Source organism: Primulina eburnea, chromosome 10 (genome assembly GCF_022965805.1).
Source record: "Primulina eburnea isolate SZY01 chromosome 10, ASM2296580v1, whole genome shotgun sequence".
NCBI classification, from domain to species: domain Eukaryota; kingdom Viridiplantae; phylum Streptophyta; class Magnoliopsida; order Lamiales; family Gesneriaceae; genus Primulina; species Primulina eburnea.
The window spans coordinates 4,400,978-4,414,813 of NC_133110.1; the positions used below are offsets into that span (position 1 = coordinate 4,400,978).

Genomic DNA, 13,836 nt, shown 5'->3' on the forward strand with positions numbered 1-13,836 from the left:
CGAGTTCTGTAGCATTAATGGAGTCTTGAAATACTTGAATTGGAGTGCTTGTTTGTTGAGCTAGGCCTGGCTTCCAAGTGGGAACGGCGAGAGATTTCAGTTTTCTGATTATTATTCCTTTCATTTTTGGATCAAAATCTTGAATTTTGGTTCTAATATGAGAGGTTTACATGTTTTGGGATAAAGGAAGAGAGAGAGGCTGACGAGAAGGATGAGTTTTGGGTGAGAATGACTAGTGGAAGCATATGCTGGGGAACAAGATTGATAAGAAGATTGCTTTTTTTATTTACTTTTGTTGAGAAGATCTGTCAATTTTGTGACATAGATGTTCGATCCAACTTATTTCATGAAAAATATTATTTTTTATGTCAAAAATATTATTATTCATATTAGTGATGAATGTGATCAACTCTTCTCACGATTACAAATTCGCTCTTTTATTTTAAGATACGAATTATTCGGTCATTTTACTGTTTTCTTAGCGTTACTTTTATTTTAATCTTCTGATATGTTATAAGTTCTTATGACTGATTGATCCTTTGGTCAATTAAAACTTACTCACTTTATTTTAATGATTCCAATTAGTGTATGATTAGCCAAAAGTCGAGATTAAATTGGAAAGTGAGGGTATAATTAAAACTTGTATGTGGATTTGAGATGATTGCTAACAATAGAAGTGCAAAATTTTCAACGAATTATTTATTTATTTATTTATTTTAATTACGGGTGGTTGAAACAGTTGTCACGAAAGCCATTGCCTTTTTCATCTTTAGAAACCATGCACAGTGAGCTATGGATGACTACTTTTAATTAAATTCGTCCGATCCACCAATCACATCCCTCCACGTGGACGAACGAAGGGTATTTCAGCCATTTCTGCCTGGAAATAATTTGGGACAAAGTGTGGCCCGAGTGATCAAAAGCACGCACCACCCTTTTTTCCATCACTTTACGCACTGGACAGCCATGAGTCATGTCGGGTGGACCTCTGATTCGTGGAGAACGGCCAACCCTAAACAACCAGTGATGGCTCAATTTCGGTAGTGTCGATGCTATCTGTGAGACAGTGCCATCACAAGATCTGGACCGTTGATTTTAAAAAACTTGGTGGACCCTGCATATGAATTGATAGACCCCCGCATATATGTGGGTAAAATTGGACTTTTAATCTTCTCATGGGACATTGTCCATGAAATAGAGTGAAATATTCCCCCAATTTCTTTTGCAAAAGAAATTGTAAAGAAATTGTACACTGTCCACCCCGATGAAAAAAGCAGCACCCGTACTTTGATCGAACTTTAATTTTTTTTAAATAATAATTTTTAGAAATAATTTACTTATATTAAAATTAAATGCTGCGCACACGTATATTTAGCAACAATATATCTATACATATGAGACAGCTCGATCGATCGTCTTTTAATTTCAATTGAAGCAATACCCAAATTTCATTTTTTTTTTATCAAATACGAAATTCCAAAAAAAATATAACACCGCAAGTTCTCTCACATAAATTATTGACCTAATACGTGAGGAATCATTATAATAACTTTTCTATTTTAGTTCATAGAGTAGCAGCACTTGATATTTCCTTCGTCACGCCATTTTGACCAACGAAGTCATTGACATGCACAAAATCCAACGAAGTTTCTCCAGAAAATAATCAAATTGTATCCGTACATGTTGGCCGCAATGATGAATTGTCTCTCGTGAACTATTGAATCATGAAATCAGTCTCACGGGTCATATTTGTGAGACAGATCTTTTATTTGAGTTATCCATAAAAAAATATTATTTTTTATGCTAATAGTATTACTTTTTATTGTGAATATCGATAGGGTTGACCCGTCTCACAGATTAGGATCCGTGAGACGATCTCATATGAGACCTATTCTAGTTTAAAATATTTAATTTGTATTGTTACCATTGATTATATTTTTTAATTAAGTTCGATTCTCATTGATGCAAAAAATACAATTATTGAAAAAAAAAATTGTTAGAAATATAATAATCGATCTCCAAAAGAGAAAAAATTATAAATGTTATTAGTTTAACCACAGGCACATCATTACAGGACTAGAAAAGTCAAATTCAACATGTGCAAATTAATATCGTTGTCTCTAAGTATCATTATTTTCACACCATTTTTTTCTATTACATCTCAATTAAAGTTCAGTTTATTTGTTTAATACACTAATCATTTAGCTTTTCGATCTCACGGCCTATTTTTATAGATTCTCTTACCTATAATACAATAGGTGGTCGAATTGTTTAGTTTTTTACTTACTATTAGTTATTTAGATAAAAATTTGTGTGAGACGGTCTCACGGATCGTATTTTGTGAGACCGATATCTTGTCTGGGTTATCCATAAAAAATATTACTTTTTAGTGGATATCAGTAGGGTTGACCCGTCTCACAGATAAAGATTCGTGAGACATCACAAGAGACATACTCAATTATTTTATAGTATTTAAACGATAAATTTTTTAATATCAATACACGATGAATAGTTTAATATTTAAGTAACTTAAATTTCGCTTTTTCCTTCAAAAGGGAAAAAAGGGGATTGAAGCCAAAATGTTTCCCCAAATATCATATCAACTCTGGATTTAAATGAAAATTTATGTTATTACAACGAAGGATTCAAAATCCTAAAGATGTTAAAAACTAAGGATTGGTGGAGAAAAAATAACATCTGCCTTTTTTTTAAAACAGTCTCTGTTCTTCGAAATATTTGGCAATCAAGATTGCGTTGTAAATTAAGATAGAATTGTAATGCAGGAATTCTATTGACATATATTGCGTTTTTTGATATATTCTAGCCTCCAAATATATCAATTATTCTTTTATATATTCCAACACCCAACATAAATTTCGTATCAGGGCCGGCCACCCCGTGGCCTGATAATCCAGTAAGTATACGAAGATGGTGCCAACATGTAACAGCGAGCTTGCCTTCAATTATTCCCAACAAGGTGTACCGATCTTTGTTGGTCAAGATATGGACTATGGAGTGTCCTGATGCAGACGTTGTTCGTGTCCCATGAACTTTGGGATATCGTTGAAGAAAGATGCAGTAAGATATATCGTCCAGAAGATGAAGCCGCGTTGACAACATCCAAAAGAAAATAGCACAAGGAGAACAAGAACAAAGATGGAAGAGCCCAGACCTTTATGCACCAAGGGGGTTAGTGTCACGCCCCGAGTCCGGGTCCGCGCCTGCGAGACTGCACAATGGGAAGATGATTTCCATCAAACTGCAAAATCTATGGCGTGAAGAGCCCAAATATTTATCAAAATTCTATTTGGATGAACTTATGGATCTTTGAAAGCACATGAGAAAGAATGAGCCGTTTTACTACTCAAAACTTGGAGCAAGCTTTTCAACTGAAGCATAGTATTTCAGAGTAGAAAATAAAAAAGATGAACCTGATGCATGGTCATGTGAAAAAAATACTCCACGGCATGAGTTAGAAAAGAGATTTTGAGAGCATCAATTTAGAAAAGTTGAGTGCATTGTAAAATCAATGGAATTGTAGTGCAAGAATTCTATTGAAATATATTTCATTTGTCTGGAAGTGTCAACATCATAACAGGATCGGAAGAAGAGAATGGATTGAGTACTTCATCAAGCTTAATTTCCGTTGTTTGATTGGCTAAGCTTAATAAAGAAAGCCCCAAGTTCTATCAACCACGGTGATTGTAGAATCTCCATGTGTTCTGACCGCATTTTAGATTTGAATTTCCTGCCATTTATCAGAACTGTGCACCTACACAAAAGTCATTAGGACACCAAAAACTAGAAAAAATGCAGAAACAATCTGATAGCATCTCTACGTTTTTTGAATTGTACCCACAAGTCTATTTACAAAATGGACTGACAATTATCTTTTACTTCACCTTAGATTTACCATTCCTACATTTAAAATGCGCTGGAAAAGTACTTCGAACCTCTAAAGCATACCAGGGTTGGTTCATCACTAGTAAGGTGGACACTTATTCAAAGGACTGAACCTTGGCCTATGTCAAGGCACAATGATTGAGCCTCTCCAACCTTTGTGGCTTTGAGCCTACGCTCAAATCTTGGGAGCTTGTAGTAACTATGCTTTCATATATATTATCAAGATGAATATTCATTGGGAAAACATTCAGTATCAGAAAAAATTCACAATCTCTCTTTCCCAACCAAAAAATGTAATCCCACATAAACAGGGTTCCAGCAGTGAATGCATTCACACAGTTTTCAATGTTGGATAAAACATCTTATCAAGCTTCTAGACTGCACTCAAATGAGCTCGACTCGATACAAGTATAACTGGGCTAAATCAATTTATTGCTTAAGCATTCATTCATTCACTCCCTAACTTACTGAAACAAGCTCGATCGAGCCAATATTCAAACATGTGGGTCATCAAAAGGAAGTTCAACATTGGTCATTAGCTAAATAAAATAACCAAGTCAAGTCATGTTTGTTCTTCATATTTAATGAATTGATAACAAAAAACTGAACTCCAAAAATGTGATTAACTATTGGTACCTGGTGGCATGGGAACGCAAACAGATCTAAATATTGCTTGAGTTTTTCAAGCTACCTAAAGCCTTATTCATTATTTTTTTAAATTATCGAACTTGAGCCTAGCTGAAGTATATTGCTTGAATTTATTTTCAAACCTCCATTATTTTGTTGCAGTAGATTGACAGCTTCAACATTATAAATGATATTTTCAAATATGCAAAAGTTTCATGAGGTTGAGTACTTCAATTTGATTGCAATATAGCCCGACGATCAAGTTCGAGCAATTCTAGCTCGGAGACGAGCCAAACACATAAAATGTAGTGTTCGATTTTATTTTTGTTTGCACTTTAGGTGACATGAATGAAATGAAACCAGCAAATAAACTCAAAACCCAAGTCTGCATGCATGATGCATCTACACACAAAAGCATAAAAACATAAAACATATTAACAGTTAAATAAGCAAAATCGAGAGATTACTAACATGGGCAAGACTCGTGTTGACAACACGGAGACAAAGCATCGTCTTTTCCATTATTTTCAGAAGAATCCTTGAGATCCAGGCATCTCCTGCAACTTTTGAGAACCTTTTTAAGCCTTTTGTACTCAACGTGAGTCGATTATATTCCTCAATAAACCTCTCCTTATGCGCCTGCAAATACTCCGTAGACGTTTCCCCGAATTTCATGCTTGCGGATTATTTAACATAAATTTCTCAAGAAAATTTAAATCCAAATGTCAGATTTCAAACCGAAATTTCGGAAAAGATTTTGATGGGCTTCGATTTTATTGTTTTTTAATTCTGTCTGTAAATGGAGGGAGATGATTGAGGAGGAGAAGGGGTACGGGTACGAAGTGGGAGAAGTAACGTCCGAATTCTCGGACGGACGATATAGATGAGAATATAAGAGGGATTGTTTTTGCATGTAATGTACGTGATGAAATAGTCACGTGACTGCATATTCTCGTACACGTGCGATGCGACCTGAGTTTTTTATTGGATTTTTATCGTTTTATTTTGTATAGTTTAATTTATAAAAGTTACCATGAATTGGAAACAGACATATGGTAAATTAAGAGATTATATAAGTAGGTAGAGAACTGCATATACTAGTAGCATATCTCCACGATATTTCAATAAAATAATATGTTCCACACGAGAATCGATGTTCTCACGTCACACCAAATTTTACCAACTCATGCTTTACAAGTTAGTGTAATCATTTTTTTCCTTTAGTTGTTGAAAATTTAGAAATTAAATTTGTAAAATGAAAAATCAAATTTAATTTTTCCAGAGTTTTTTCCAAAAAAAAATTACTAAATTGTAATTGTCATTGGAAAAATATATATTTTAGGGATTGAAAAAGAATTCTCATCACACTAATTTCTCTTTGTTAGACTCAAATTAATATATAGTATATAAGATTTATGGCTAGTGATTGTTGTTTAAGAAAATCAATTTTGGGGTGTAAAATATTTATTCTTACATAATGTCAAATTCTAGGTTAACAAATAGGGATTTTGCAATTTTTCTAGAATTTTATCTAGCGACACAAATTAAAAGGAAATTTGTGTTTTGCATCATTTTTATTGTATTTTTTTTTATGTTGTCAAAATTGATCTGAGTCATGTATATTTTATTTTTGACAATAATAATAAAATACATAAATCATCAGTAAAAAACGTCTTTCGAATAACAAACAAAAAAACAAGACAACAACATCAATGAGACAGTTTCATGGATCGTATTTTATGAGACAGATCCCTTATTTGTATCATCTATAAAAAAATATTATTTTTTATATTAAAAATATTATTTTTTATTATGAATATCAATAGAATTGAATTATTTTATAAATAAAGTTTCGTGACGCTATCTCGTAGAATACATACTCAAAAAACAGAAGGACCCGTCTTGTTCCTTGAACTTGACTCTACAATTTGATTGAAGTCAAATAGCCTGTTGAGATAAATATGGGTCAACCCGTAACCACGCAGAAACCGTGAAGAAATCAAACCTCACAACCGACTCGAATCACGAGGGTTTCGATTTTGTTCGATAATCCAGGACGAAAATAATCAGGTTTTATTTGTGTATATTAACAAAATCATGAGTTTTGTGGAATGAAATGTTTGGGTTGCTTGTTAATTGTGATATTATTGTTGTACAATTGGAAACTTGATCGATGTTTATTGGAGTTTCCGAGCATGACCAGCTCCATCATTTGTGTTACTCTTCTCTTGATTTGAATTTTCCAGTTTTGGTACGAGATGCGATCAGATTGTGAACCAAATTTTCTGGCTCTGATTTTCATTTTATTTATGTTGTTGTGATTGGAGTCTCAGATGAATGTAAGTCAAAGAAATTCCATTTTTTGCCCCCATTCCACTGTTGGAAAGCAGGTTGGAACGTGATTCTACAATAATTTTGGCTTAGCGGGCGTTTGAACATTATTAAATAAGAGGCTACGCGGTTCGCTGTTACCTCTTCGATGTAGATTTGATGTCTGCTGTACTGAATGTATAGTTTGTGAGTGATTTTCTGTTGTCCGGTCCCCAGAATTTATGGTTGGTTTTGAACTTTTGATGTAGACTGTATTCGGTATCATTTCTCGTTTGATGCTGTTAGAACAGTTGTTTTGTTTATGGTCTATGATGTTTTTGTGAAAGAAAACATGTACTTTTTTTTAAACCCTTACATTTTGAATGTATGACTTAAACTTGTTTTATGTGTAGTTTTCATGAGCAAAATTTCTTGACATTGCACATACATTACATTTTACATCGGCTACACAAGCTGCTGTGGAGCAAATAACAATCTTTGGAGGTTCCTCCGCTTAAAAAGGCTAATTTTTGATTTTGAACTCTACTTGTGGGTTCATGATATAATAATGATGCTCTCATTGAGAATCAAGGGGAGTGTTAAGTTGGGAAGGGCTGTCATCAGGTTTGTGTTGATTATATGGCTGATATTTACATTATATACAAGATTAAGGTTCATGCATCAAATATTTATTGTTGAGTAAGTGTCGTCCAGAATAGGCAGTTGTGAATATTGACTGCTTAAGGGGTGGACATTATTACGTCCACTACCGCTTCACAATAAATTTATGGAGAAACTAATAAGTTTGGGATTTATGACCCAACATTCGGAGCATCAAAGGTTGTGTATAAATTGGATAAAAATTATACAACTTGGGCCAAAATAATATTGGACGACAACAATTTCTTCATCATTAAAAATGCGGTGGTCACTACGCTCACCACTTAACACAACAAACCTATAAAGCCTTTATTACTAGTCGACTTGAATACTTTCAGTTGTGATTTCTTATTCTCCAAGTGACTTGAATATTTTCAGTTATGATTTCTTAGACTTGAATACTTTCAGTTATGATTTCTTATTCTCCAAGTGGAAATTGTTTCCTGACATGGTTCAATGTATGCAGGTCCAGAACAAATGGTGAAGCCAAAACGAAGACATGTTCCCTTTGGTGTTGGCAAGAATAAGAAAATCCAAGGTGTCTCTGAAGTTGATCCACTTGATCCCGGTGATTGGACACTGGTTAAGAAACAGCGAGTCACAATTATAATCCCAGCATTACCTATTAAGATGCAGTCCACGTTTCCTATTGCAGGGGAGGGTCAGCTACAAGAAATTCCCAGAAAAACAAATTCCCAGTCACAATGCCCATCATTGACCCCTTCCCCGAAACAATTAGTTCGTCAAACTGAAAAATCCATTACATTATCACCCAAGCATACCACTCCATCTACAGAAACAGTTCATCCTCCTGAACCCACTTTAACACCCCAAAAGCCACCAACTCCATCACAGAGAATTTCCTTAGACGATTCACCACTTCATAGGTTTGGAGAAGACTCAAATATTGGATTTTGTACTGCCACAAAAGTGAGCAGAGGCTTCATGATGTATGATTTAAGTAGAGTGTTACTGAATCAAAGGATGAGAGCATCGTATCTCGGGAAAAAACTGAAAAAGGCTGGAGGATTGGAAAATTGGCTAGTTTCCCTTGGGCTCGGCAGATTTATTACTATTTTTCATGGGAGATGTGTTGGAAAATTTCATCTGGCAAAACTTAACATGAAAAAGCTTAAAGATATGGGTGCAGATGCTGTTGGCCCACGGAGAAAGCTGTTGCATGCCATTGAATGCCTTTGCGAACCACACTGTTTCCTGCAGGCATGAATTTGGAATCTTCTCGTGTTCTACAAGCCTTCGTATGACTCAAGTAACACTTCATTTTGGGACAACTAGAGTTGGCTTTCTGCCATCACCTTGTCGGCTATCTCTCGGGAAAGTCCAGTACACTCAGAGACAAATGCATTTGAGGGTTATACTGGGCTGTAGCCCAGTCCACTTTTTTTTTTTACTCAAGTTATAATTCCCACCCACCAATGTCCTAGTTCATCCCAGCCCATTTACATGGATGAGACCAAATTTAGCCACATTAGCTTCTCCTAATTTTCTTGTAAACATTAACTTTTTCACGCAGTCTTCACGAAACTTGGGATTCGTTTTTGTTGTCTCACCGTTGCGATATTTCTTCATCTCTCATCGTTTTTCATTTCTAATTCCATTGGTTTTTCTTGCAATAGCTTGCGATAATTTCTTTGCTGATTTTTCAGGTAGAAGAGGGATGAATAATTCAAGGCATGTCATCTCGAGACTCAAATCGTAACTATTACTCTTCTTGCTTCAGCTTTTTCCACCACTGTGTGTTCTTGCATGTTGGTGTGTGTAATTAGTTGATGACAGTGGCACGGCATATAAATACATAATTGCTTGTTCTTCCTAAGATTCGGTCCATCAGGTGCATTTAGTTGCAATTGTTATAACCTGTGTGAAAGTTCTTTGAGACTTTACCTGGAAAACAATATTCGATTGGCAATTGGGTCCTGAAAATGAGATGTGTTTTACAAAAAAACACGGAGCCTGAAAGAACTAGCATCACTGATCCTTGCACTTTGCAATCATCACTCCATGTTGAATGCCTGTCGAGATCAAATCATGTCCTAAAAATATTTAGTTACCTTTTTTTTTGGTTTGATATTGAAATATCAAGCGTTAGCTCCATTCTTAATTTCTCATCATATAATTGCTCCCACGGACCCTGATGGACTGAATACATCTGTTTTGTGGAATAAATTTTTTGAGGTAAATAGCTTGCATCGAATTTTTTTTTTGTGGAATACATTTTTTAGGTAAATAAAGAAGTAGGAACCATTTTTACTAACACGAAAACTTATGTGAAAATGACTCACATATCAATTTGATGAGTCATTAATTGGTTATTGCTTGAATATTTGTTTATGAACAATTGATTCTTGAGTCTTGATTGTTTGTTCTTGAGTCATTGATTGACTATTACTTGTTTATTATTTGATAATTATTTTATTACGTGTTTATGATTATAACTTGAACTATTTCAAAATGGAACATTAATCTGCTGCAAAGAACGGAGAAACATTGATATCCTCTTTCTTTGAGAAGATATATCGTCAAGCTAGAAAAGATACTTCAATTCCTGCAGTCCTTACAATGCAACATCAATCCAGTGAAAGTCTTTCATTTCCCAATATCCAAATTCCTTCATGTTCATCTCCTAGAGACGATCATCAGTCATACTTGTATTGAACGAGATCCGGAAAAAGAAAACAGATATGTGAATATCATGTTAATGTACGAGATGAGATAAGACGTTCATATCTAAATATGAGGCATTATCAACCAGATATGTTGGAGTATCCAAGTACAAAATTTGGAGGCCAGAATCGACGTTTTCAGAAAAAAATGGTTTCAGAAATTTATTGGTTGGAGTATTCGCCTTCAACAATTAAGACATATTGTTTCTATTATTTTCTTTTCCTGAATGATGTTAATTCATCTAATATCTCGGCGTTGGTCAATGAAGGATTTGACAATTGGAAAAGAGTAAACCAAAGAAAAACATGTGCTTTTTTTGCCCATATTGGTTCTGCAGCTTTTTCGCTTCATACTATATGTGGGAGAATGGCTGAAAATCTGATGAGGCCCTCGCAACATATTGATAAAGTGATGCATGCACAATCTAAAGAGGAGAAAGAGAAAAATCGTATGCTTTTGAGCACCTCAATTGAAGCTGTTCGTTGGCTGTGCGTTTAAAGGTAACGATGAATCTCTATCTTCATCTAATTGTGGAAATTTTCTTGAATTGCTTAAGACTTTTGCAAAAATGAATACAGAAATAGCTGAAGTTGTGCTTAAGAATGTTCCAAAAAATGTCCAATATATTATTCCAGAAATTCAGAAGAGATTTTAAATATTATGGCCAATAGAGTACGGCAGATGGTTCGTGAAGAAGTTGGAGATAAATACTTCTGTATTCTTGTTGATGAAGCCCGAGATATATCTAAACGAGAGCAAATGGCCATTATATTGAGCTTTGTGAACAATCATGGGATTTTGACAGAAAAAATTTTTGCCATCAAAAGTGTTAGTGACACTACCTCGATTAATTTGAAAAATGAGATATCAAATGTTCTTGTTCATCATGATCTTCATGTTAAGAAAATTAGAGGCCAATGATATGATTGTGCTAGCAATATGCGTGGAGCGTGGAATGGACTTCGAGCGTTATTTCTCAAAGATTGTCCCTATGCATACTATGTCCACTGTTTTGCACATCATTTACAACTGACATTGGTTTCTGCAGCTAAGGATGTTAGTGTTATTTGGGAATTCTTTTCTCATTTGGACATTATTGTTAATATTGTCAATTCATGTACAAAGCGCATTGCTGAATACATACTGCACAAAGAAATGAAATTGAGTATATGTTGTCAATTGGAAAACGTGATTCTGGAAGTGGTGCAAACTAGATTGGTAATTTGCAACGAGCATGAGCTACTCGTTAGAGTTCTCACTATGATTCGGTAAAAAGCTTGATAGGTATGTACACTGCAGCTTGCAAAGTTTTTGAAGTTCTCAGTGATCATTCTCCAAATGGAAGAGCTTAAGGTTGAAGTTCGGGGGATTTACAGAAATATGGTAAGCTTTGAATTTGTGTTTATTTTGCACTTAATCCATAAAATTATGAGAACAACAGATACTCTTTGTCAAAATCTTCAAAGAAAATCTCATTCACTAGCCTTCAAGAATTTAGAGAATGCGGGTGGGACGAATTTCGTCAGGAAGTTAAAGTTTTTTGCTCAAGAAATGAAATTGATGTGCCTGACCCTGACTTTGATTGTCTATATAAGATTGGGCGTTCCTCTAGGCAAATTACAATAGAGCATCATTACCACTTTGATGTTTTAATGCAGTAATATATTTCATTTTGATGGAGTTAAATGATCGGTTTAATGAGTCATCGGTGGAACTTCTTTCTCTTAGTACAGTTTTAGATCCTAAAAATTCATTTGACTCATTTAAGAGTGATGATATTTGCAAGCTTACAACAAAGTTTTATCCTGTAGATTTCACAAATCAAGACATGGTTGCTTTGGAGATGAATTGATACATTATAAACTTGATGTGATGCAGAATTTAAAATTTTCTACACTTGTTGAGTTGTGTCAGCAATAAACTGAGAGTTGACGGTCAAATGTTTACGTTATGTTGACTAGATTGATTCATCTTGTTTTGACATTACCTGTGTCTACCACTACTGAGCGAGCTTTTTCAGCAATGGAGCATGTGAAAACGGCACTTCGCAATAAAATGGATGATGACTTTCTTGCCGATTGTTGGACACTCTATATTGAACGATATTTAACTAAACTTATAGATATAAATTCTATTATTGATGAATTTTATGTTTTAAAATCTCATATGGCACAACTTCGTTGAACAATGTAATGTAATTTTTTTAATAATATATAACTTATCATATTGAGTTCAAGCCTCCCACCTCATATTTCTGGATCCGTCTCTGAGTACACTTTCACGACTTCACTACCGCGACGATTGATTTCAGATCGCCGCTGTTAAATTGCAGCTATTATTGTGCCTTGCCATCCCATTCAAAATGTTGTTTTAAACGCATGGCATGGTTGTGGTTTGGGATTCTAGCTCCCGCAGTGCGTTTGATGAAATTGTAATGAAGTACTTTTCTAAGCTGTGATATGGACCTTATATTCCATATTGAGTGCATGGGCTGGTTTAACCACTTGTGGTCGAACCCAACATCTGTAGTTTGTAAATCACCCAACCCAAGCTCCCAAAGGTGAAAAACGATGGAAGATACTTCTTCCTTTCAACAAATTAAAGAACAAGTTGCCTGATGTAAAAAGTTCGGGACCATCTTGGCAAAATACAATATATTCAAGTTATTGTTATGCATAGTTTCTGCTGCGCCAAATATTTGAATTGAACCAGAGTTTGGATCGGTCTTATTGTTTCCTATGGTTCTATGCCTCTTTCTCCTAGAGATGTTTAACGTGGACGAAAAGATTTATCATGTATGTTTGATGTAATATATTTTTGGGGTCCCTCTCTTCATGCATTAACAAATTAAGAAATCGAAATAGGAGAGACCAAAATGTAATGGGGCAAGAATTATAACTTGATCATGAAGCTGATATACCAATTTTTTGTCGTTATTTTCCTCTTAATGAATTCTTGGAATTCAAAGTGACGAAAAGTGACTAAGACCACCGCGTTTAAGGGATCTGCATGTAGAGTCGTGGACTATTTTCTAGTTTTGTAAAAGGGAAAAAAAAAACAAGAGAGAAAGCTGTACACTATACGCGCCAGGTAGGGGTCGAACCTACGACTTTCTGCTTAGGAAACAGACGCTCTATCCACTGAGCTACAGGCGCATGCATTTGGAGAAAATGTATATGTATATTATAATATATTATATTTAAAAGATTTTGTGCAATTTTGGACATAAAAAGTCTACTGCCTTACTATTAAGCAATTATCTCTCTTTTTTTCTGCTTCGAAATTACATCTATACGACCGTACAAATCAATAAAATGTTCGAGTCGTTTATATTATTCAATGTTGATTTACATATAAATATATATATATAGCCCGTGAGAAATAATAAATGAAAGGGCATTTCATCTGTGTATCCTTCATAACTTTCTGAATTTAGTATCAACCATTTTGCACATCTTAGTAAACAAACTATAAGCAAAAATTTCTCTTAGTCCATTTTTTTTAAGGGTATAATGGTATTAAAGCATGCTTGTTAGTTGTGTTCTACAAAATATCATGAATGATCAACTGTCTTAATGGTATCAAAAGGCCACTCTGTAGAAATACCTTACCAGTCTCACCAGGGAAAGTGGATATCTATCTATCTATTAC

General features: G+C 34.6%; 2 protein-coding genes and 1 non-coding gene across 7 annotated transcripts; 2 read left to right on the top strand and 1 right to left on the bottom strand.

The window, feature by feature from the left end:
• The first annotated feature begins 6,432 nt into the window (after nt 1-6,432).
• LOC140842660 (uncharacterized) lies at nt 6,433-12,218 on the top strand. 5 transcript variants are annotated; one of them, XM_073210712.1, is made up of 3 exons: nt 6,433-6,869; nt 7,967-8,721; nt 9,168-12,218. In XM_073210712.1, the coding sequence occupies exons 2-3, from the start codon at nt 7,978-7,980 to the stop codon at nt 9,180-9,182; spliced, it is 759 nt and encodes a 252-aa protein (XP_073066813.1). In that variant the 5' UTR covers nt 6,433-6,869; nt 7,967-7,977; the 3' UTR covers nt 9,183-12,218. The 5 variants fall into 5 exon arrangements, 2 of the variants coding, with proteins under 2 accessions (XP_073066813.1, XP_073066812.1); XM_073210711.1 differs by having other exon boundaries at nt 6,434-6,600; XR_012120466.1 differs by lacking the exon at nt 6,433-6,869 and having other exon boundaries at nt 7,963-8,721; nt 9,168-10,685; nt 10,764-12,218.
• Nucleotides 10,255-11,106, top strand: LOC140803702 (uncharacterized). Its single transcript, XM_073159596.1, has 2 exons — nt 10,255-10,673; nt 10,821-11,106. Exons 1-2 carry the CDS (start codon nt 10,255-10,257, stop codon nt 11,104-11,106), a joined length of 705 nt encoding a protein of 234 aa, XP_073015697.1.
• Nucleotides 12,219-13,267: 1,049 nt separating the features above from the next.
• On the bottom strand, nt 13,268-13,340 carry TRNAR-CCU (transfer RNA arginine (anticodon CCU)). Its single transcript has one exon. It is a non-coding gene; the product is annotated as a tRNA-Arg (tRNA).
• Nucleotides 13,341-13,836: the final 496 nt, after the last annotated feature.